Here is a 26,597-nt window from a genome sequence, read left to right as displayed (position 1 = left end):
CTAGTAGTTAATATTTCTCTCAAGGACTCTTATTGCCAATAATACATTGGTGTTCTGATCCTAAGCATAGCTACCGGTAATTGGAAAAAAATCAGAATTGTGATTCCTACTTCTAAATAGTATTCTTAGGATGCCAGCCTAGTTCTTAAAATTTATGAAAAAAGTGATAATAATTACTAATCTCATTTCTTTTTTTCTTGTGGTTTTCAGAAATAGATGAAGACGATGAAACAGATCAAGATATCTTTGATATCAATGCAGGTTGTTTCATCTATTTTAAAAAAATAATTTAACTATTTACATTATAATTATAATGAGCACAGTAGTGGTCATTAAAATGTACTAACTTGTACTGGGGTTTCTTTCTTCAGCTTTAGGACTTGACCTGTTTGAGGGTGATATCAGACTTGATAATGGGGTGAGTTCAAACGACTGGCATCAGTTTACATTGCTAACAACTAGGGGATAGTGAGAATGTGCATCCATATTCTAAATAGATTAAAAATCTGAGATATTTATCTGTCTGAAAGATTCAGAATATCTCCTTGTAAGCTGACTTTTCATTAGCGCTGCTGTGAAATACTCACTTTTCTTTGTGACTAGGTGTTAGTTCGTGCCAAACACCTACCTGAGCAACATGTGCCTTATAGGACATGGTTTTGTGGGGCTCATTATGTTCTAATGCTATTTTTCCAGTGCCGAACAAGACTTCAAAATCATAAACAGGATCTGATTACATAGTACCTTCCTGCTTGTGCTTTCCAGAAGTATGCTGTTTCTGATATTTTGTATAATATATCTCCATTTTGAACAAAAACTGTGGGTAGTCTTCTGCTCCATAAATTTATTCAATCCCCATACAAATTGGCAACAATCATCATCATCATCGTCATCATCATCATCACCATCACCCCATACTGCCCATGTGGTCTTTCTGCCACTAAGATACTTCCTGGGACCTTTGGTTGTTTATCCCTGTGTGTTTCTTGGACACACAACACACCACATTTCTTATCTTGACACAATTCATAAAAGCATCTATTCTTTGGCAGCTGACATGCCTTCAGTGTTGATTGAGATTATTGTCATAGCTGGTCCTGAAAAGGTCAGTTGGTTTGCTTGTTTGATGAATGATAAGAAGCAGAGATTCACCTTATTACATGTGTTTGAAATGCAAATGATTGGATTGAATGGTTCAGTGGTTTCAGCAGATAGCTTTCTTTCCCTGGATTTCTTATATTTGCCTTCATTTCCAGAGACCTGAACGAAACTCTATCATTGGCAGTCAGTATCGATGGCCTCACACCATTCCATATGTCCTTGAAGACAGCCTAGGTATGGGCATGATTTTCTTAAAGGTCATCTGTTGCAAAAGGAGCTTTTAAAGTGGGCACATTTTCATTTATTTAGTTTCTGTTTCTGAAATTCCTTTGACAGAAGTAGAGGATAAAAGTAAACATAAACTATGCAATATTCAAGTGGATTTTTTAAAGTTACAAATGAAAAACAAAATGTTTTATTGAATAACCTTTTTAAAAGAAAGAAATATCACAGTTATAATGCCCAGAATCTATAATACCCAACCCTTGAATCTATAAAACTTACTTATGCATTGACTTTTTTTATTCAACAACTGTTTCAATGGGCCTAATCAATAGGATTTGAGTTGACATGTTAATAAAACCAGGTAGACCAATATGCGTAGTTGGCAGTGCTACTAAGAATTCTTTCAAAAATGTTGCAAAGGAATACCGCTTACTATCAAATGCATCTGGTTTACTCTAAGCATTATTGGTTTACTCTACGCATCACACTGATTTACACTAGTGTTGTCCACCCTTGCTCTTCCAGGTGTTTGGGATGTTAGTTCTCAGAATTCCTGACCACTAGACAACTTATGAGGTCTTTTGGGAGTTGGAGTCCCAAACACCTAGAGGACCAAAAGTTGGACAGCACTGATTTATACTCATGGCCAGCATATGAATGAAATACCTCCTTGATCATCAACTGCCTTGCTCAGATCTTGCCAACTGAAAGCAACAGCTTCCTTGATTAAATGTAGTGTGGTCTTTTTCTTTTCCAAATGCCTTCCATTTTCTCAAGAATTATTTTCTTTTCCATTGCGTTATGTCATCTCATGATATGTCTAAGGTATGACAGCCTCGGTTTAGTCATCTGAAAGTTCACTCTTTATATAGTTGTATTTATCTAACATATTTAAAAACATTTGTCCAAAACAGTTATTGCAGGCAACTCAGCAAGACAGATTGTAAACATTAGCATGACTCAACAAGAGTTAGCTTTCATGTCATCACAACCAAGTGTCTTTATCAAAAGCTTGCAGCTTGTGTGAACAGGAAAGTCTTTATCTGCTTTTTAAAAGATGTCAGGGAAGGGGATGTTTAACTGCCTTGGGGAGGGAGCTCCAAAGAGAAGGCCCTGTTTTTCCTCACCACCAACCACATTTGCAGTGGTGGTGGCAACAAGAGGAAGGCCTCGCTAGAAGATCTTAACATTCAGGCAGGTTGGTAGGGGGAGATGCGGCCAGATAGGTAAGTAGGACCTAACCGTTTAGGGCTTTAAAGGTCAAAACAAGCAACTTGAATCGGGCCCAGAAAGGAATTGGCAGCCAGTGCAAGTGCTTTAGCAGGGGGGTAGCATGCTCCCTGGGTCCGCCACCTGTTAATAACCTGGCTACAGATCTCTGAACGAATTGAAGTTTCTGGACACTCTTCAAGGGCAGCCCCACGTAGAGCTCATTTCAGTAGTCTAAATGGGATATAACCAAGGCATGGACCACCATGGCCAGGTCCGGCTTCTTAAGGTACAGTTGCACACACATTTTAATTGTGTGAATGCCCTCCTGGCCACCGCTGACACCTGGGCCTCCAGGCTTAGTGATGAATCCAGGAGGACCCCCGCAGACTGCAGACCTGTGTCTTCAGGGGGAGTGTGACCCCATCCAGCACAAGTTGCCACCCTATACCCTGATTTGCCTTCAGACTGACCAGGAGGAATTCTGTCTTGTCTGGATTCAATTTCAATTTGTTTGCCCTCATCCAGTTCACAACAGCTGGTCTGGGCTGCTTTCTTGGCTTTTGGTGGAAATGAGTAGTAGAGCTGGGTGTCATCTGCACACAGATGGCACCAAACTCCAAAACTCCTGATGATCTACCCCAGTGGCTTCATGTAGTTAAACAACATAGGGGACAGAACTGAACCCTGCGGGATCCTACAAGACAATGGCCGTGAGGCCGAGCAGGCATAATCCAAAACCACCATCTGGGTACTACCTTCCAGGAAGGAATGGAGCCACTGCAAAACAGTGCCTCCAAGTCCCATCCCAGCCAGGTGACCCAGAAGGATACAATGGTTGATGGTATCAAAGACCACTGAGAAGTCCAAGAAAACCAACAGGGACACACTCTCCCTGTCAAGTTGTCTACGTAGATCATCTACCAAGGCGACCATTCCATGGCCAGGTCTGAAACCAGACTGAAATGGATCCAGATAATCCACTTCATCCAGAAATCCCTGTAGCTGCGAGGTCACCACTCGCTCCAGAACCTTGCCCAAAAAGGGGAGATTAGAGACTGGGTGATAGTTATTTATTTCCATGGGGTCTAGTGACGGTTTCTTAAGCTGTGGTTTCACCATTTTTAGGCCATATACAAATACGCCTTGACTGAGGGAAGCATTAGTCATCTTCTTCACCTAGTCAGCTATTCCCGCCCGCCCCCCCCGGACCCACCGCCCCCCCAGCCTGTTTGATAAGCCAAGAAGGGCAAGGGTCTAGAGCGCACTTAGTGGGTCTCGCTTCTTTAAGGATTTTGCACACATCCTCGGACTGAACAAGTTTAAATGAATTCATTAAAAAATGACAAGTGGGTTCCTGAGTTACATCCACAGAGACTGTATTAATAGTGGCATCCAAGTCAGAACAGATCTGAGCAACTTTATCTGCAAAGAACTTTGCAAATTCTTCACAGCGAGCTGCCGAGCAGCCAGGAGGCTCTACCTGATCCCGTTCTGTTATGAGTTTGTCTCCAAATTCCTTGAATACATTTGTTAGTTTTGTCAGGTGACTGATACTATGATGTAAACAAAATATTATATTGCTAGCCTATGATTATTTGCTTTGAAATCAATTTAGGGCGTTGGCTGTCTCGCTGGAAATCTGATATGTGAGTGGTGGACTTTGGTTGCTTGTTGGCCTCCACAAGCTGTGCTTTCACCTATGCTCTCTAATCTTTACACTAATAAGGCTCCAGTAATCTCAGAGATGTAGCAACTGGAGAAGGAAATGAAAGCACTGGCCATCCAATAGTATTTTCCCCAAAGAATATTTTCCTTTAGTGTTTAGGTTTAGTATTGCAGTAGAGAATTTAGAAACACATTTTAAGTATCCAAAGAAAAGGAGGATTCATTCTCAACTTTGGCACATGTACTGACATGACACAAGTGTCCAATGTTTCATCAGAGAGAAAAAAAATCTTTGCTTGTGTGAATATCATATTGGAAGGAATTTCAAGTGGTCAGTTTAGGATTACTTGCATGATATACATTTACTTCCTTGTTGCAGCTATTTAACTGGCAAAATCAATCAAATCAATCAATCAAATAAATAAATAAATGTTATCATAGTTCAGGGGATATTAGGTATCTGAAAGATTAGAAATTCATAACATTAGTCCAACAGTAAGTAATAGATTGTTTTTCTTCCAGATTTGAATGCAAAGGGGCTGATCCTGGAAGCATTTGAACGGTATAGATTAAAAACCTGTATTGATTTCAAACCCTGGGAAGGCGAAGCAAATTACATATCCGTGTTCAAAGGGAGTGGGTAAGAGGAATCATAATTACAATGATCTTCCCGCTTTCTACATATTATCAGTGCAATCCTACATGTAGCACCTAGTTGTACAATGCTAGATTAAAAGCATTCTAGAGCTTCACTTTGGAAGTGCCCAATGTCCAATACTTACTTGCTGAAAGGTGAGGGCCTAGTTTATGCATGCTATTAAAAGTGGGTGAGAATCTTATCACTCTTTTCTGATCTTTTCACTTGTCATGGTCATTTTTTGGAACCACGGGGTTTCCTCTGTGCCAGGAGTGAGAACCATGAGGCCTGCAGATTGCAAATAGCCCCAAAAGCTTTGTTTGTGGGCTCATGCTCCTCTTGGAACATCCTCCCAGTTTAAAAATATTTTGTGGACCAAAAGATTAGAATGGAGTCTTGGGAAGCCACATAAAGGCACGATTCTTCAATTAAAACGAGTGGATCAATACAGGAAAGGCATCAGAACAGGGACTATGATTGCCATTGTTATGTGCTCTCAAGTCATTTCTGAGATATGGTGACCCTAAGACGTTCCTATCATGGAGTTTCCCTTCCTCTGAAGCTGAGAGAATGAGACTTGTCCAAGCTCCCACACCAGAGGCATTTCAACTCTATTCTCTTAGTGTCCTATTCCAACATGATGCTAGCTCAGGGAGAGAAGATTAACTGGGCTGGGTTGTTGTATGTCTTTCAGGCTGTGTGGCCATGTTCCAGAAGTATTCTCTCCTGATGTTTCGCCCACATCTATGGCAGGCATCCTCAGAGGTTGTGAATAAACTAAGTAAGGAAAGGAAAGAATATATATCTGTGTAGAGTCCAAGGTGTGGCAAGAGTCCTTTGTCACTGGGAGCCAGCATTAATGTCTCAGTTAATCACCCTAATTAGCATTGGACAGAAAGGAAGAAACCATGAAAATGAACAAAATCTGGCTACCAGTATTACAAAACTCCAAAATCAAAACAGTAGATGGGAACCAACACTCTGAGGGCTTGACTGAACAAAGGATGCCCCCAGGCAAGAGACAAAACATTTCCAATGCTAATTAGGGTGATTATCTGAAACATTAATGCTGGCTCCCAGTGACAAAGGACTCTTGCCACACCTTGGACTCTACACAGATATATATTCTTTCCTTTCCTTACTTAGTTTACCCATACCTCACAACCTCTGAGGATGCCTGCCATAGATGTGGGCGAAACGTCAGGAGAGAATACTTCTGGAACATGGCCACACAGCCCGAAAGACATACAACAACCCTGTGATCCCGGCCATGAAAGCCTTCGACAACACATTAACTGGGCTCTTTGGTGTTTCCAAGAGATATGTGTATAGCAGCAGGGCGCAGAAGTATTTAAAATAAAATAGTGCTGTGTAACAAATGTTAGGCAGCAAGAATATACCTTTGAAACGGGTTCATAGCTTCAATACAAAGACTTAGAATCCTATTGGGTGTGTACCCAGTTGGTTGCGAAAGCAGTCGACTTTTCACCCGCATTAAGTAATTTCTGAGATCTCATTATTGATATTTATCAGGTTACACAGTGGCCTTTAATTCTGTCTTTTCCTCCCCAGCCTTACTGCTTTTATTCTCTCTACATTCCCATGAAGTTATGCCAATGAAAGGTCATGCTATGCTGTTTCTCATGGCGCTCTCAGCCTTAAACTTCAATCATAACTCAAAGGACTATTTCACCTATATAGATCACAAAAATATTAATGTCTTACAAACAATTTTCTCCAGTTGATACACATTCCCCATTGTGATAATATGTTTTCTTATTTACCTCATTCAGGGCCAGTCCAGTGAAGTTGCCATCACCTCTCAGGTGAATGGGATTTTAGGAACATATAAAGCTCACATGCTTACAAAAAATCAGTTTGTGCTACAGCACAGTAGCTCCCAGCTTCAAACAGGATGGAAAAGGCTTAGATTTCAGAGGAGGTTATCATGTTATAGTAATGACCAATAATTTATTACATTGTTTGTACTACCTTTGTTTTACCCAAATGACCAAAAAGGAGCTGAATTTTTATTTGCATCTATACTCTCTGAAGACCACCTTAAATACCACCTTACAGCAAACATCTCAAACAAGATGGAGGTCTGTGACTCTAACTCCATCCCTTTCCTTTCCCTGTATGATTTCTACCATTTTTGCCTGATGAAGAAGCCAGCGAGATTTGACAACTTGTTTAATGTATTCCATACCTTTTGGTCAACCTAATGCTGCTATTGGGAAGCCCCTGGTGGTGCAGTGGATTAAACCGCTGAGCTGTTGAACTTGCTGACCGCTAGGTTGATGGTTCAAATATGGGGAGTGGAGTAAGCTCCCGCTGTTAGCCCCAGCTTCTGCCAATGTAGCAGTTCAAAAACATGCAAATGTGAGTAGATCAATAGGTACCGCTTTGGTGGGAAGGTAACAGCACTCCATGCAGTCATGCTGGCCACATGACCTAGGAGGTGTCTATGGACAATGCTGGCTCTTCAGCTTAGAAATAGAAATAAGTACCAACCCCCAGAGTCGGACACGACTGGGCTTGATGTCAGGGGAATACCTTATCTTTACTAATGCTGCTATTACTGTGATATGCATTTTGGATTTTGCTGCATTTTGCTGCACAGCCAACACAAGTATGCATAACATCAAGAGAAGAAGAAACTTGTAAGAAACAAAACTGTAGAATTCCCAAGTCTTGCTTCTTCTTTCTATCAGAAATATACCTATATAGGAGTTTACCATATCACATGAGAGTTTATTGATTTAGGGCTGGAATTCGTCTTCCTTTCTACTGTACATTATCTGTCATTGCTCAGAGTGTTGAAATAGAGCAGTCTTATTTTTTATAGATGTATAAATAGTGTTCATAGAGGATTCTGTTCTCTGCCTAGTGCAGTATGTTCCTGCTTTTTATGATGACTAGTTATTACTAAAAGTCATAAAGGGTGATAACATTATTTAGCCTTTAAACATGAATTTACTGTCTTCTGGAAGAACGATTGCATGAAACCTTGATTCCACGTTCGCTGGTCTGCAAAGTCCTGATTTACCATGACTATTCATTATAGGATGTGGAGAGATTAAAGGCGATAAAGTGACTGAATTGACTGAGTTGTAGTTTTTCCTTTTTGAGTATTTTAATTAACTTATTTTTTAACTGAAAGAGTAATAGCTCTTGTTAAAAGAAATTCAGGATAGATTTTGATCTATGATTCACAGTCTCAGATTCTTCAAAACAATCTGAGATCATGAGATGATGAATTTCCTATCAATATTTCTGAAACATACAGCTTTAGGGTGGAAACCAACTGTTCATACAGGATCACTTGTTATAGGACATAGCAGGGATGAGTTAGGGCCTAGGGGGCCACATTGGAGATTGCATCCCACGGCTGTATTTCAGTGTTTTAAATAAAAAAAAGATAGATGAAAAAGAGATTTCTTTTTGAGTCACCAAATGACTTGAGCCCAAAGCTGTGACATTAATGGCAAAGCAAAGATGGACTCGGGGAGGAGAAGAACTTGAGCATTATACCCAAATATTTTAACTAGCCCTCCATTGAATAAACAAAGTTTTGAGGACCTGGTTATAACTGATAGTCATATCTCATTAGAAATGTGATTCAAATTTATGCCATACCCTATAAAGTAGATAGAGTTTAACATTGCACATTCCTAGTTAAATCATGATGTTCTCCTTCGTACTTGCAAAATATCCAGTTCTGTCAGGGAATCTATACAGAAGAAAATAGGAGGGTTAGGGGGACTAACTTTTTAAAAATGGCTGGAATCATGTATTAGCTACCTAGTTTAGTATGTTAATTACACTTGATTAAGTAGTTAAGTATACTTAAGTAACTTCTCCTGGCCCAGCTCCGCAAGCCTAGTAGAAGCATTATTCACCCATGCTGACACCAACAGAATAAATCTCCTTCTTTCTTTATGTTCAATGCTTGGTAAAATAAAGTAGGTTTAAGAAGATACTATCATGGCAATAGTGTTGTGACTATTGTATTCACAATCGTTACTTATTGCCATGATTGTGTCTTCCTGTAAACCTACTTTGCCATGCAAGGGGAAAATGTTGGAAATAACAAGCTTTTTCAAGCTTTCTCTAGTAATGTTTAGCTAAGATTCTGTTGCTTACTGTATGTATGTTGTGGTATGCAGCTTCCTTTACTCTATGGTTACCCAGAAGGTATAAAAGGGGCTGCAGACCACATGCTCTAATCTTCTCTCTCCTTTTGTCAATGTGACCTGTTGATATCTGTTTTGTTACGAGAGTCCCCTGGCTGGCTAGCACAGGGAATCATCTCAAAGATATTTGAAAATGGACTAATAAGATTTTGTACCTGTGTATGTTGAACACATGAAGGTTGTGAGCAAACCAAATATATTATTTTTATTAAAGTTTACTTCATTTTTGTCTCTTGAATGCATGATATAAAACAAGTTGTTTTATGGGAGAGCATATATTTTTGGGCACTGAAAAACACTTCTGAAGCACTGCTGTTTTTTATGTACTGTAAAATCTCTGTTTTCCTAACAGATCAGAGATAACAGGTTATCCAATCTAATAACTGAAACAATTGCCTTGCACAATTATATCTGGTTGTATACTACAGGGGAGAATCTACTCTAAAGGGTTTTTGGCTCTTCTCTGAAGGTTGTGCATTTCTAAAAAGTTACGATCTCCAAAAGGTGTTTTTTTCTAAATGTTATGAATGCTGGTGACTGGAGCATGGGTTAATTAAGTTTCTGTTAAACTGCATTTATGCACATGTATTGGGCTAGGAAATATTACTAAGGGGGCATTTACACTATAGAATTAATGATGTTTGATACTACTTTAATGGTGCAATGCTATGGAATAATTGGAGCTGTAATTTTACAAGGACTTTGGTGAGTGCTTGTGCCTCACCAAACTTCGACTCCCAAGATTCCACAAGATTGAGCCATGGCAGTTCATGTGGCACCACGACGCTTCCTTTTACTGTATGGTCAGGTTAGGACAAGATTAAATACAGAACACATCTGGCTCACTTTTATATTCTTTTTTAGCTGCTGGTCTTATGTAGGGAACCGCCACACTGGGAGGCAAGAACTCTCCATAGGAAACAACTGTGACAGGATTGCAACAATTGAGCATGAATTCCTTCATGCATTGGGATTTTGGCATGAGCAGTCACGATCAGATCGAGATGATTATGTCACAATAATGAGAGATAGAATTCAAGCAGGTAACAAATCTCACTCTCCTTTAAAAGACTGAAAATGTTTCACCTTATTTCTCACTTTTTCCAAGCAGCACATGGTTAAGGGGGCAGTACTGTCATTGTGAGATTCCTTGCAAGATTGAGCAATCTAAATTGGCTTCCCTTGGCACACTTACCTGTCACACGCTCTTGGATTGCAACATCCAACTTTCCTCACCTTGCCTAGGTTGGCTAGGGCTGACAGTATGTATAGTCCAGCATACTAGAGTCCAACAGCATCATTTTTTAGATCGTTTAACCCATTGTGCCACTGTGGTTTCTTAAGTGATCAGTATTCAGTGCTCAATATATTATTTATTTATATAGTGTCATCACTGTACAGGGTACATGGTACAAGTAAAAGGTCGACAGAATTCAGTCCAGCAAAAACTGCATTTTTTTCTCTTTCTGTGAAGCCAGGGCTGTGGCAGTTGGGATGGATGGATGATCCTTCATCTGCTTCTGATCTTTGCATGATGGAAGTGGGCCTACACTATTGTGATACGGCATTCATGTCATTATTTTTATTTCATTTATATATTTTTTCTCAGGCAAAGAAAGTAATTTCAATAAGTATGATGATAAAACATCCGATTTCCTTAACGTCCCATATGACTACACCTCAGTCATGCACTACAGTAAAACTGCCTTCATGAATGGGACCGAACCAACTATAGTCACAAACATCCCAGCTTTCATTGATGTGATTGGACAGCGAATGGATTTTAGTGACTCTGATGTCCTGAAGCTGAGTCGACTATACAACTGCTGTAAGTATTTTAGGTTCTATTGCGACTTTTCTTTTTTTTCAGTATGACTTCAACTTCTTGGCAATTCAAAGAAAAGCTGTTTTTTTATGTATAAAGAATTTTGTGAAACTCAACGTATTTCATACTTTAATCTCAGGCTGGCAAATGATCACTTGAATTGTATACAAAGTGCCCTATTTCATATCAACCTATATCTAGTATATAAAGTCTCCCACAAAAATCCATCTGAGTAAAGAAATTATTATTATTATCATCATTATGTTTACGTTTATTTATACCCCACTTTTTCTCTCCACAAGGAGACTCAAACTGGCTAGAGGAGACTCAAAGAACTATGAATAGAAATTGAATCTTACCAAAAGAATTCCACCTGGGGCTTGGCTCAAAGTTCAGTGTTAGATTATAAGAACTGAATCAGCCAAGATTAATATTCATTAACCTTAATAACAGGAAAATTGATAATAAGTATATTATTTTGTAGTTCAGCTGATAACTTTGGGATATTTGAAAGAAGAACATTGCAAGGTGCTATTGGAAAAAGCAGCAACTAAAAGTGTGCATGCTTGAAATGCATCAAGCAATTGAATGAAATGGAATGTCTCAATTTATACATCACTTTCTTTCATGTGTAATTTCACTTTTTTTCTTTTACCCTTTTTGGTTTTGTATACTTGTGTCTTTTTTAAAAGGAGAAATGTACTAAAAAGCAGAACAGATCAGTGTATCTTAGATGAATCAATGTGGGAGGCTGCCTATTATTATCAATATGCCAGAGAGTGGCACTCATGTTATGCCCATTGGATACAATTGGTTCTTTCTCTCTACAAATTACCAGGATTGCTTGAGTTTTGGTGTTGGTTTGAGGCCACCATTTTGAGTAAGAGTGGTAGAGTTGTCATAGTGACTACTAATTTGTATAAATATCTGGTCTTTCTTACTTTCAGTTCTGTTTGGAATGTGGTCCATAAAAGGATATCCCTTAAAAAAAACTTTTTTGATTGCACTAGTCATGGAGGAAAGATGAAAATCTGTTCATTACACAAGAAAAACAGATTATTTTAATATAAATTTGATTGATTTTAAAATAAAGGGAATTCATGCTTAGTTGTTTTTTTGAAGTAGGACCATCTGATTGTAAAATGGCAGAGTTTGTGGAAGCTTTATTCTTTGAAGCATTTGGGGGTTTTTTAACCACACAGATGAGATGTAGACATAACTATGATTATATCTAAAACTTAAGAAAAATGATGTTAAAAGGTGCTGTCACCCTGATCCCAGTCTAATTCATAACTCTCCATTATGCACAAATCTTTTGGTGTTACATCTAATTTGGATCTAAGCACAATTATTTTGAATGAATCTTTCTACTAAGTTAAAAAAAATTAAGATTTTTTCCCACTTCATGTTCTTTGTCACTGTAGCTTCCTCATTAAGCTTTATGGGTACATGCAGTTTTGAACTTGCCAATGTGTGTGGCATGATTCAGAGTTCAAATGATAATGCTGACTGGCAGCGCATAACTGAAATTTCTAGTGGACCACAAATGGACCATACATACGCAGGAGTCTGTCAAGGTAATGTAAAGCAACTGTACTTATCTCTTAGAGAAATATTTCTTCTGGGCTCAGGCTGGAATGTGTCAAGAGGAGGGTGACTAAAATGATCACGGGCCTGGAGAACAAGCCCTACAAGGAGTGGCTTAAAGAGCTGGGCATGTTTAGCCCACAGAAGAGAAGGCTGAGAGGAGACACGATAGCCATGTATAAATATGTGAGGGGAAGTAATAGGGAGGAGGGAGCAAGCTTGTTTTCTGCTGCCCTGGACACTAGGACGCGGAACAACATTTTCAAACTACAGGAAAGGAGCTTCAAATTGAACACTAGGAAGAATTTGTTAACTGTGAGAGCTGTTTAGCTGTGGAACTCTCTGCCCCAGAGTGTGGTGGAGGCTCCTTTTTTGGAGGCTTTTAATCAGAGGCTGGATGACTATCTATCGGGAGTGCTTTGAATGCGATTTTCCTGCTTCTTGGCAGGGGGTTGGAGGGGGAAAATTTTCTGGTCCCTGGACACTCTCAAAACAATTCAGTCTGAAAAAATGCCCTAAAATAGAATTTCTGGTTTGGAAAAACAGTCCAGATTTAGATTATGGTCTTACTGACCTGTCTCCAAATGCTAAAAATTGGCGTTTCGTTGTCAGATAATTTGAACATGGATGCATGTCAATTTCTTTAATTAGTAAAAGTCAGTTTTGGGATTGAATAATTGATCCCTGGAGAGGGATTAATGTTTTGGAACAGAAGTACAAGACAACGGCAATCAAATAGAGGCCAATAAAGAACAAATTGGTCACTCCCACAATCTAGACCTGAAAAATAGGTATTGTTCAATTCATGATATTATCTTTCATGACTATTAGAATGATTGACATCTTTGTGCTCTAACAGTCTATTTGTCTTTCCTCCCTCCTCTTCTGTCCTCAACAGAAACTGGTTATTTTCTACATTTTGACACTAGAAGTGGCAACCAGGGAGACCAAGCCATTTTGGAGAGCCGTTTTCTGTACCCAAAGAGAGGGTTCCAGTGCTTGCAGTTCTTTTATTATAACAGCGGAAGTGAAACAGATGAGCTGAATATTGGAGTTAAGGAGTACACCGATGCAAATCCCAATGGCACTTACAGACTTATAGAAACAATACAAGGTATGAAAATGTTCTCAGCCTCCATTTGTTTTAATCCTAGCTCACCTTGGGAGAAAATCTTGGAAAGTTACTTTTTCAGATCACAATCCTAAGAATGTATCCAGCTAGCACTACAATGCTACAGCTCCCAGGAATCCATAGCATTGAGCTATGGCAGTAAAAGTGGTGTCAAAATTCATTGATTCTATAGTGAAGATGTACTTGAAGATGTTGAAGACATTGAGAAAATCAAGGATTTTCTATATCTTGGCTAAGTCATTAAGAAAAACGTAAGCTGCAGTCCAGAAATTACAAGACGTCTAGGGACCTCTTCACATGGCCCTTGGGACTGTGTCATTTTGCCAGCAGTCGCTGGCGAAGGTGAAGGTGTGCGGGGCAGATTGTGGCACCTCACATGCCCTCCCTCGTTCTCCTATCATATGGTGGGGACAGGACAAGGCATGTTGGCGTCCTGTCCTCATTATATAGGAGAAAGGTTGGCAATGCACATTGCCCCTCTGCCCTTTTCCCCATCATATGGGGAAATGGAGAGGAAAGTGCGAGCAACTACAATGGAGCTACCCAAAAAACTTTCATCTCCATCGTGGAGGAGGAAGCATCTTGAGAAGCTTCCCCTCTACTTCAGGAGGAATGTGGGGTGGCCAAGCCAGTTTCACTCTTGGCAGGCCCCGTCAACAAATGGAAGAATGAAGCGAAAAAATCCCTGTGTGTAAAGATCCTAGGGCTTGGAAGGGCAGATCTGAAGGAACTAGACAAGATTATTAAGTGTAAAGAAATACCATTGAATAGCAAAATCAGCACTGTGCCATTGTATTTCCAATTCCTATGTATGGTTGTAAAAGTTGGACATTGAAGAAAATCGATAGAAAAGTTCTGTAGTGACCCTGCACTGCCAGAAAGACAAGTAAATAGATTGTAAATCAAATCAAACCTTCCTTGCCCCCAGAAGCCAAGATGACAGACACTCTTTGGACATATCATGAAAAGACATACAGTAGTTCATAGATACTTACATACCTCTCCTGATTCACCCTTTTAAGCAATAACTCTGAGTCTGCAAGACCTAAGCAGGGCTATTGATGACAACAGGGTGACTTGGAAGTCTCTCATTCATAAAGGCTACAGCTTCTCATGAAACGAATTGATTGTCATTGTCAGGAAAGTTGTTCTGTTTCACCCATCTTGGTGCCTCTGACACAGCAATCTTTACTGTGGATATTTTTTAGTAGTTATTTTTAAAATGTTTCAGACTATTTTGCCAGGCATCAGTCTTTTCCAAGTTCTTTACAAATAAGGGAAATGCTTTCTAACTCTGCAATATAAAAACTGCTGTCATTGTTAAACAGGATTTTCACAGAGTACAGGCAGTCCCCAAGTTAAAAGCAACATAGGTTCTGTAAGTTTGTTCTTAAGTTGAATTTGTATGTAAGTCAGAACAGGTACATTTTAAAGTGTAATTCCACCCATGTCTGTCTGTCTGTCTGTCTGTCTGTCTGTCTATCTATCTATCTATCTATCTATCTATCTATCTATCTATCTATCTATCTATCTATCTATCGCTGAATAGCATAAGGAAGAGTTAACACCACTGTAGTGTTTGTTTTGCTGTCTGTGCCCCTGTTCAGAAATTTTCACAGCACTTTCTGTCCCTATGAAAACTGGATTTTGAAAAATTTGGCTTGTGGAAACAAGGATTGGTGATAAAGCTTCAGATGACACACCTTTCCCCCATGATAACTCTTTCAGGAGTGAATTTATTTTCCAAGGCATAGATTTCTCCCACTTCCTGTTATTTCACCTCTTTTCTTAACTATGAGTTGTTTGTAAGCCGGATGTTTGTAACTCAAGGACTGCCTACACAGCATTACACTTGGCTACCTGCTTAAGACCACACCTCTTCTGATCTCATCCATTCATGGTGAATTTGCACCCATACATTCACCAGAGAAGGATCTGCAGCAGAGAGTTTTCTTTCTTTTCTCTGCTGGAAAAACTTCTGTATGAAATTCATACTAAGAACCTATTACCATAGTTCCAGAGTTTGCTTTCCCCCTCTCCCCTCTTTTTCTAAAATAGCTGGCGAATCCATTGTCATGGGGATGATGAATCCACTTCTGGTTTTATGACCATTCCTCCCACAGCTGCTCCAGGTTTTATGGGAGCCATTTGGTTGCTGCACCTTATTCCCTAATGAGGATTGCCATTTGGAGAGTTCCTGTTCAACAACTGTGGGATGCCTGGCCTTAAAACTGAGAGTGCATCCTTTCTACTTGGGAACATGGTAGCCATGTTTAAATATTTGAAAGGATGTCTTATTGAGGAGGAAGCAAGATTGTTTTCTGCTGCTCTAGTCACTGAGAAAGAGCAATGGATTCAAATTGTAGGAAAAGAGATTCCACCTAAACATTTGGAAGAATTTCCTGACAGTAAGAACTTTTTGACAGTGCAGAGTGATGGCCATCTTCTTCTCTGGTGGTTTTTCAGCAGAGACTAGATGGCTATCTTTTGGAAGTGCTTTGCTTGTACATTTCGGCATGACAAAGTGATGTTGAACTGGATAACCCTTGTAGTCTTTTCCAGTTCTATGATTCTATGATAATTAAGCTCTAAATATAATTCATGCTGAATTTCTTTTCCAGGTCTACCTGTGAACTATTGGCAGTTGCATCACATTTCTTTAACTATGTCAAGTAAATCCAGAGTAGTTTTTGAAGGCATAAAGGGATCCACAGCATCGAATGGAGGCCTTTCTATTGATGATGTCAACCTCTCTGAAACCCGATGCCCACACCATGTTTGGCATATAAGAAATTTCACTGAGCTTCTTTCTTCAAGCCCTTTAGGAGAAGCAGGAAGCCTCTATAGCCCGCCATTTTACTCTCCTGAAGGGTATGCATTTCAGATTGCCTTGTATGTGAATGGTAGCAGTAGTCCATTTAATTTAGCAATATATGTTCACCTGATCTCTGGGGAAAATGACAACCAACTCCAGTGGCCTTGTGCATGGAAACAAATCACAATGGTTCTTCTTGATCAACATCCAGATATCACGCAACGTATGTCAAATCTAAGGAGTATAACAACAGACCCAAATAAAGTAGGTAAGTTAATACTTCAATCCATTTTCCTTAACACATATCACAAGATTTTTCTGTTATTCTATCACTGCCTCTGTGCAATAGCTGTTCATTACAATTTTATTTCTCTGAACTGAGAGATACAACCTTTATGACTAGAGGACACAGGCAATCAGCGTCATTGTCTTCTTAAGATGACAACACTGGTTAACACACATTTTGGTGCCTCAAATGTTTGACCTGTTTTTGGTTTTATTTGACCCGCTTTCCAAAAATGGCACATTTCCCCCATCAGCTCTACTTTTTGAGAAACACAACATATGCCATATACCACTCTTCATCTGCTCGCCCATAGAAAACCATGATAACCACATTAAAAAACCAGAGCTGATGAGATCTATCCAATGCAATTTTCTGAATCAGTGCCCCAAATAACCCCAGGAACAGGCCTAAAATCCATTTTAGTGGGCTGTATAATTATACATAAAATAGTTCTTGGGACTGGAGAATATTTGTTTTAAGTATCATCTTGAGGTCAGCTTTTAGCTAGGCATTTTAATTTCCTTTCCCTGTTGTAATTTGTTATTCCTTTTCAATTTTAAGTCTTGCAAGAGGGATAGAATTGGTTTATTTATCTTGAGCTAGCAAAGGTGTGTATACTTGTTCTATTGCTGTTGAAAGGGACCTCTTATAGCTATGTTTAATTACTTATTTTATTATAATAGAGGTAGATTGCATCAGTATATACAGTAATATTATTGCAAGATACTGTAAGATAAGAGCTGTATTACATTAAAGGAGGGGTAAAATACATGGAAAGGATATAAAACCAAATTTTCTAGGTGAAAATATACTGTTATGTTTGCTTTCAAATGTATTTCCTGTGTATGGTGGTACTAAAGCCCTGAAATCTTTTAGCCTTTTTTTGGCTATCAATTTATAAAGACAAAAAGGAAGCGGGCAATTTCCTGAGTCCTTTCCCCAAATATTATAGTTAATAAAACTCTTTCTCTCTGCCTACATATATTTCTTTATCTTTTGCTTCACAGAATCCTCTGGCCTTTATTCCTGGGACAGACCAGATAAAGTAGGAACAGAAGCCACCTTTCCAAATGGCACTAAGTTCATGAGGGGTCCCAGGTCTGGAACAAATGCCTTTCTAACACATGAAAGGCTTAAAAGTCGTGGCTTTATTAAAGACGATAGTATTTTCATTCTTGCAACAGTGGATGGTATGTGGACCTAGCATGAGTCTGATATTTTGTGCCACAGCTTCTGGCCCTCTTTGCGTTTGTTTCCTCGTGGGAGTTGAAGCCAAGAAACGACCTCATTTTTCTATCATGTTAATTTGATACGTTAGTTACTTTGGTGGCAATGAGTTTTGTGCATATGTGTGTCATCTATCACAACTGTAACCCATTACTTTTGAGCAAAATGAGGATGAGTGTCTGCTTGTTACTTATTTCTTGAGGGTGTATATTGATTCAGGCTATATCAATACTAGAGAATTACAGCAGTTTGGCATATTAATTGCCATGGCTCAATTGTAGGGAATTCTGGGGCTTGTAGTTTTGTGAGATACTTGCCCTTCTCTGGCCGGTTAATCCTTATCAGTGGTTCTCAACCTGTGGGTCCTCAAATGTTTTGGCCTTCAACTCCCAGAAATCCTAACAGCTGGAAAACTGCCTGGGATTTCTGGGAGTTGAAGGCCAAAACATATGGGAACACACAAGTTGAGAACCACTACTAGATAAAGTAATAGAGAAGATGAGTGACAAAAACTGGATAAAATGATTAGGTCTATATAACAATCTTAAACAAAAATTTGAAGGAAAAATACAGAAAGAAGATCAATGGGGAGAAATCTTTAAAAGAATGGAAAAATAAAAAAGGGTTAACACGTGTAATAGACGAATTGATGGTAAAGGACAGTGATTATATGATAAGAACAGTACAAAACAAATGGACAAGAGAAGGACTACTTATGATTCAAATAATACCAGATATAATGAAGGGGATGAAGGAAATCAAACTGGATAAATGCAACAAATTAGAAAGGAAATTTACACTAAAATGGTATAGGACTTCAGCCCAATTATCATACAGTAGTCTCACTTTTCCAAGCTAAACGGGCCGGCAGAAGCTTGGATAAGCGAATATCTTGGATAATAAGGAGAGATTAAGGAAAAGCCTATTAAACATCAAATTAGGTTATGATTTTACAAATTAAGCACCAAAACATCATGTTTAACAACAAATTTGACAGAAAAAGTAGTTCAATACGCAGTAATGTTATGTTGTAATTACTGTATTTACGAATTTAGTTCCAAAATATCATGATATATTGAAAACATTGACTACAAAAATGGCTTGGATAATCCAGAGGCTTGGATAAGCGAGGCTTGGATAAGTGAGACTCTACTGTATATGATAAAAGGAGTAAGCCCAATGTGTTGGCACTGTGGAAAGAACAAGGGGTGGTACTTACATATGTGGTGGGAATGTTCAAAAGTAATCAGATTCAGGGAAATGATAACAAAAACAATGGAAAGAATATTTAAAATACCTATACACGTAAATTTTGATATGATACTAATGAGAATATTAGGAAACAAGTGAATTAATAGAAAGGAACAAGAACTGTTTAAAATTATGATTCGAGCTGGATAAGCAGTAATTACATGAGGATGGAAAGATGAGAAAAAGTGGACATTAGAGAGCTGGAACCATTACATATACGAACAGGTACAATTCCAAATTATGACAAGTGTAATGAAGGAAAACGCACAAGAGGAGAAATTAGAGGAAATAAAAAACAAATGGACAATATATATAAAATGGGCAAAAATGCATCCAATACAAATATAAAGAAAGTAAGAGAACTGTGCATGTGGCTAAAGATAACAATATAGTGGAAAATCTGGTCGGGAAGGTGGGTGTATTGTTTTTTCTTTATTTTTTATTATCTTCTGCTTAGAAATTTAGAAGTAAACATTAATAAGATAAAAGATATGTAAAGGTTTAAGAAATAAACAAAAGAAATGGATAACACCTAGAAATGCTGGATGCATAATATCCTAGCTGTAATTGCACCAAATGAAAATAAGTATAAACAAAACACTAACAATAGGATTTACAAATGTTTATATAAAAGGTTTACTGAATATCCGCACCTAACTGAAGTAAGTGTAAATAATGTGATGCAACATTAAGAAGCAATAATAATAAAAAAATAAGATGAGAAATTTTTTTAAAAGAAATTAGGGGAAAAAAGAAAAGATACTTGCCCTTCTCTGTCAGAGAGCTGTGGTGCCAAACAAAGTATGAACCCCAGGATTCCATTGGATGAAGCCTTGGCGTCAAACTGCTATAATTCTGCAGCATGAGTTGTCTGCCTAAACATTTGGAAGTACTTCTGATAGTAAGAGCTGTTTGACAGTGGAATATGTTGCCTTAGAGTGTGGTGAAGTCTCCTTCTCTGGAGGTTTTTAATCAAAGGCTGGATGACCATCTGTCAAGAGTGCTTGGATTATGTATTCTTGAATGACAGAGGGCTGGACTGTATGGCCTTTGACCTCTCTTCCAATTCTATGATTCAATGGGACAAGGCAACAGGCCATAGAGTTCTGGGCTGAAGTCACAACTTGTTGCGTGACCAAAGTGCTGAGTACAGTGATGTGTCCTCTTTAAAAAATAACACATTGACCTCTGATTGGAACACTCTTTCTACTGTCTCTCCTACAGTGTTATCCTAGTGTATTGATTACTGTATGAATATGTACTGATTATGGAGCAAGAATTTATGCTATCCTTTATTTATTCACTTTAGATATATCACATTTAATATCAACACAACCAAATTTCACAATCACCAATGCTCCGACCACAACCACCGTGGCTGATCCATGCAGTGCTTATGGCTGTAAGAATAACGGAACTTGCATTATTGAGGCGGGAAAGCCTGTTTGCAGGTAATTGATTTTGTAGCTCTTCAAGATTGATCACTGAAAAGTTATTGCTAGGAAGATAACGTACCTAGCAACAATGTCAAGCAGTTATGATGTTGTTATGACTTTGCATCAGCTTTGTATTCATATTTGAAGTTATGGCACCATTGCCACCAGCACAAATGCCTCTGAAATCCACCTTAAAAGCCAGGCAGCCATCCGAAGTGACTGAGTTCTGCAGGGCTGGTGAGTAGGTGCTGCAGCACGATATGGCCAACCTCTCCCTGCCAATAGGTAACAGTCGCCCTGTGGACCACTCTTTGTTGCACCCTCTCTTACTGGTGGAAGGAGACTGTTCACAGCATCTTGTAGAGCCCTGTTTGTTGGTGCAGCAGAAATCTATTGGTCACAGAAGGATGGACTGTAACTATGAGAAAATGAAAGGCCTGACATACTCTTGCAGTGATATTTTATGTTCTCCAGTGAATCCCAAATACCTTATAGAACTACACATTTCAGGATTCCATAGAGTAAAGTCATGACGTTTAAAGGAATACCAGTGCTATCCTTGGAAGCTAAGCAGAGTTAGTGCTGGTTTGTACTAGGATGGGAGACTGCCAATGAGGACTAGTTGTTATAGGCAATATTTCAGAGAAAGGAACTCACAAAACCATCTTTGAATATTCTATGCCTAGAATAAGTCAAATATCTACCTGTTAGCTGGGATACTAGCCTGATCTAGCTTCTTACAGATTCAGGAAGGTAATCTTATTGATATAAAATTAGGTAGCCACAGTTTTTGGACAGTATGTCCCAGAATATCCTAGGAAGCATGACTATGTTGGAAGTGGGATCCAACATAGGTAATGGAAAAAACAAAACGTGACTAAGCCCAAGACAAGCTATCACATATTTTCGTTAGAAAGCAATTCCATGAAATAAAATTCAATCTGATGAACCCTCCATGTATGCACTTGATTCAAAGCTGCATAGGTTCTGTTCACCACTGAAAACAGCTCGAAGGAGCAAAATGTTATAAGATTCTGTAAATGGATGGAAGCTCAATATTTTCAAACAATGTAGGCTCAGATAACTCTTGAATGGATTTTTTTTTAAAAAAAATAAATAACCAAATACCATTTTGAAAATACATTAGAATACACCCTCCATGTTCAGAAGATAATATCTTAAATTATAATTAGCTTTAAGTTTCCCTTTCCTTGAAGTGGAAAAAAGTTCATAGAAGAGAAACCAGAGTGGTGTATATGAACAGAAAGAAAACGTTAAATACACCATTTGCTGTTTGAATGTGACTTACGAAGGCTGTTGCTTTGCAGATGCCCTGTTGGGAAGGACTGGTGGTATGTGGGAGAAAAATGTGATGAAAAAGGAACAATGCAAGACACTGCTGTAATAGCAGTTGCCTCATCTCTTAGTGTGTTTGGTGTCATGTTGATCATCACAATTATAACTACCTGCTGTATTAAAAAGAAATACAAGGAAAAAATGCAAGCCAGTAGAAATTTGGAATTAGGAAAAGTAAGTATTTTGTTGGTAGTAATAAATACTTTTAAGTGATCTCCACAATACACCTGATCAAACAGATAGAAATGCTGGTGGCTGACAGAATTGATGGTTTTGAAAGTTCAACCTACATTTTTTTAGACTGATTCTCACTAACTTACACAGGTTGGGCACCCCTTATCTGAAATGCTTGGAACCAGAAGTGTTTTTTTAATTTAGATCAGTGATTTCCAAAGTGGGCGCTACCGCCCCCTGGTGGGCGCTGCAGCAATCCAGGGGGGCGGTGATGGCACCTATTAGGACATGGGGGCAGGGCCAGGGGGCGTGGCTTCTTCCCAAGAGCCCAAGACAGGGCTGAGAATCTATACCTCTCCTGAGGCACGTGTTAGGACACAGAGGGCGGAGCCAGGGATGGGGGTGGGGTCTCTTCCCAAGAGCGCGAGACAGGGCTGAGCATCTATACCTTTCCTGAGAGGCCTTTTAGGACTAAAGGGCGGGGCTGGGGCAGGGTCTCTTCCCAAGAGCGCGAGACAGGGCTGAGCCTCTGTATACCTCCCCTGAGGCGCTTGTTAGAACACGGGGCGGGGTATAGAGGTTCAACCCAGTCAGACACTTTGGAAGAGGCCCCACCCCTTCCTCTAGCCCTGCCCCCTGTGTCCAGGACAGGGAGAGAAGCTCAGCCCTCCCCTGCGTCAGAGCTCGTAACTCTGCCCATCCCAGCCCTGGCCGTCCATTTGTGGCCCCACCCACCTCCCCCTCCCCCTCCCAGCCCTGTATCTTGGACTAGGGGAGAGGCTCAGCTCCGCCCTTTGGAGCAGGAGCCACACCCACCCCTCTAAGCCACGCCCCCCTTTCCAGGGGGCGCTGAGTAATATTTTTTCTGGAAAGGGGGCAGTAGGCCAAATAAGTTTGGGAACCACTGATTATATTTTGGAATATTTGCATATAAATTAGATATTTTGGAGATGAAACTCATGTCTGAATGCAAAATTCCTTTTTGCTTCATATACATTTAAGAAACTAAAAGAGAATGTGATAGTTTTATTTAAACATCTGAAGGGACATCATGTAGAAGCTGGAGCAAGCTTCATTTCTGCTGTTCCGGAGACTTGGATATGATTCAATAGATTCAAATGATGAGAAAAAAAGATTATATCTATATGTTAGGAGAGAATCCACATTTACTGTAAGAGCTGTTCAACAGTGGAATAGACTACTTTGGATAGCGGTTGACTCTCCATCTTTGGAGACCTTTAAACAGAGGTTGGATGTCATGCTTCAGTTGTGTATTTCTGCATGGCAGGAGAATTGACCACATGGCCCTTGTGGTTCTTTCCAGCTCTGAATGCATCTACAGTGTTCCCTCACTTATCGCGGGGGTTAGATTCCAGGACCACCCGCAATAAGTGAAAATCCGCGAAGTAGGGACGCTATATTTATTTTAATATTTATACATTTAGTAGTTATACACTATTTTAAGTCTTTATCAACCAATCGTGCGTTGATAAATCGCCTTTCTCCTCCCATTGCCACTTTGGCTCCTTTTCTCTCCCTTCGGCTTCTCCTTCCTCCTTTCCTTAGGCAGTAAATTGTAATTTTTTATGATTTATAATAGTCTTTTAGAGTTTATTGAAAAACTGCAAAACAGAGGATCCGCGAAAAGTAAACTGCGAAGTAGTGAGGGAACGCTGTACTTGTAAAGATCTTGACACGTGAATTTTAAAGCACTGTGTTCTATGCAGAAGTCCAAGTTCAGAAATTGTGTGCAGAAGCCAAGAGTGCCCGTCTCTATAGCCATCAAAAATACATTTCCAAGAAACAACATATACAAAATGAACACAAATTAGTACTAGTTTGGCAGTTTGCCAATTCCTATTGTGAAATGCAGTCGAGATCGAAGTACTGAATAGTTTCTCAAATTTAAATCCGAATAATTTACTAGCCTGTGGTAGATTCATTTAACATCTTCATTGTGACTACATTCTGTACATGATAAACATGGCTAGTATGCTTTTCCTCAATCACAGTGATTCATAAGATGTATTTTCTTCATTTGATAGACATCTTTTTGAAGACCGTAAAACTCTGGAAAGCAAAGCATTCCGAATAATCTGCCGGATACTACAAGGATACCTCATTCAAAACATCACGTTCAACACAATTTTTTGACCAATTGAAAAAGCATTATGTCATTTACATGTATCGTAGCAAAAGGAAATTATCAACATGCGAATCTCTTCTTTTTCCTAGTCAACTTTTAAAAATGCATAATATGGACATGAGAACAGTGGCCGATGCAAGTATGTGGCAAAGTAATTTATCCAGCAGAGAAGGTGAAATGGATGAACCTAATGGATCGGCATTTGTAAGATGGATCTGATATGATTTTTCCTACTATATAACAAACACTGATCTAGGATCCCAATTTCCAATGGCTCTCCCTTAAATCTTCAAACTGCTGTTTGAAAACCCTGTGACTGTAGGGGTAAATTGTTTGGGGAAAAACCATTCAGTTACCTAAATGATGAAGCGCCCCAATTTTTTTCTCCCAGTTAGGTAACTAAAACCTTTGTAAAGGATAAAGTACCTATTTCTAGGCTACATTATAGCGTGTGTGCTAGAAGATGATAGCATGACTAGCATTATCTTTTATTACCTTGCTAACACTGTTGTGCAAATGATAAGAGATAATAAAAAACAGCAATGCACTGCAAGAGTCATATGCTCTTATACACGAGGATATGAATATCTACCTTCCTTTATTAAATATTCCACTGTGAAGATCTTTTACTATCTTCAGGGACTATACATACATACATACATACATACATACATACATACATACATACATATCTCCTACTGAAAAAAATCTTAACAGCAATAGTGCATTTAATACTCATGTTTGTTGGGTATGATGGGAGTTTTAGACAAATATCTGATGTAAAGGGTCTATTTCACAAAATCTGGGAAACTGTACTTTGCCTCTTGGAAAAGAGAACCTACTTACAATGTCATTGGACACTGGATGAATTGCATGTCATAAATACACAGATACATGTCATATACTACCATGAGTGGAAATAAAGACATTTGCAATCAGTGCTTGTATCCTTGTAGAGAGACACCAAGTAACAAGACGGAGATACGCATGCTTATTGAATACTAGTTGAATACATCTTAGATTGATTTGTTTAGGTTGTGCTCTAATAGGACAGCTGGAACCTACAGTTCAAGAGCATGGCTCCCAGCCCTATTCTATATTAAGAATATAGTGCCTCATTAAAAGCCAAATTCTTGACATGAGAAGTTCTCTGTTATATGTAGCAATGGCATAGATTTTTGTCACACTTTTTTTAAAAGGGAAGGGCAGATGAGGAATGGAAGGAAAAACTACATACAACAAATTTGAATGCTCCACTTTCAAACAAAAAACAAACCATTGTACCTACCCTGACATTTAATCTAATGATTCACCGTCTCGACATGTCCGGAGTTCGCGGTCAGGCCCTCAATTGGTTCAACTCATTTCTCCGAAACCGGAGCCAATGCGTGGAGTATATGGATCAAGTCTCTGACAGATCTCCCCTCCTTTGTGGAGTACCCCAAGGTGCAATTCTCTCCCCTCTTCTCTTCAACATCTACGTTAGACCCCTTGCTAGTTTGGCTCGGAGTTTCGGCCTAGACTGCTATCAATATGCGGACAACACCCAACTCCTTCTGCACTTGGAGCCTGGAGCAACATCAATACCAGACAATTTCACCTTATGTCTGGAGGCTCTGTCGAACTGGCTACGTGCTAGTAGACTGAAGGTGAACCTGGCGAAGACAGATTCTCTGGCATGGCCACTCGACTGGTCTGACCCATTTGCTACCCACCTTCGATGGTGCTGCCCTATCTCCTTCGCCTACCGTTAATAGCCTGGGTGTCGTTTTGGATTCGCAGCTGACAATGGAAGCTCAGGTCACTGCTGCTAGCAAACAGGCCTTTTCCCATCTACAACAAATGAGGCAACTGGCACCCTATCTATCTGATGAGGCTCTGGCAACAGTCATCCATGCCACGGTCACATCTAGGCTGGACTATTGTAACGCCCTGTATGTTGGCCTTCCAATGTCTACGACCCGAAAGCTCCGTATTGTTCAGAATGCGGCAGCCAGGCTACTCACAAGAACACCCATGAAATGCCATATACAGTAGAGCAGGGGTCCCCAAACTTTTTAAGCAGAGGGCCGGTCCACAATCTTTCAGACTGTTGAGGGGCCGAATTATCATTTGGAAAAAAATACAAACAAATTCCTATGCATACTGCACATGTTTTATTTGTAGTGCAACAACAACAACAACAACAACAACAACAAAAGAACAATACAATATTTAAAAATGAAAACAATTTTAACCAACATAAACCTATTAGGATTTAAATGGAAAGTGTGGGCCTGCTACTGGCCAATGAGATAGTCAAGTTAATTAGGATTGTTGTTGTTGT

The 26,597-nt window shown here is 39.3% G+C and overlaps 1 protein-coding gene across 1 annotated transcript; it reads left to right on the top strand.

The window, feature by feature from the left end:
• mep1b (meprin A subunit beta) lies at positions 1 to 25,410 on the top strand. The gene is made up of 13 exons (XM_062980415.1): positions 1 to 261; positions 372 to 418; positions 1,257 to 1,335; positions 4,726 to 4,843; positions 9,901 to 10,079; positions 10,646 to 10,864; positions 12,286 to 12,438; positions 13,347 to 13,562; positions 16,202 to 16,663; positions 17,689 to 17,871; positions 20,469 to 20,610; positions 21,924 to 22,125; positions 24,171 to 25,410. The coding sequence occupies exons 5-13, from the start codon at positions 10,058 to 10,060 to the stop codon at positions 24,180 to 24,182; spliced, it is 1,611 nt and encodes a 536-aa protein (XP_062836485.1). The 5' UTR covers positions 1 to 261; positions 372 to 418; positions 1,257 to 1,335; positions 4,726 to 4,843; positions 9,901 to 10,057; the 3' UTR covers positions 24,183 to 25,410.
• The last annotated feature ends 1,187 nt before the right edge of the window (positions 25,411 to 26,597 follow it).

Source organism: Anolis carolinensis, chromosome 4, assembly GCF_035594765.1.
Source record: "Anolis carolinensis isolate JA03-04 chromosome 4, rAnoCar3.1.pri, whole genome shotgun sequence".
Lineage (NCBI taxonomy): Eukaryota > Metazoa > Chordata > Lepidosauria > Squamata > Dactyloidae > Anolis > Anolis carolinensis.
Note: the sequence above shows the minus strand (reverse complement) of the source record. Positions and strands in the feature narration are given on the sequence as shown.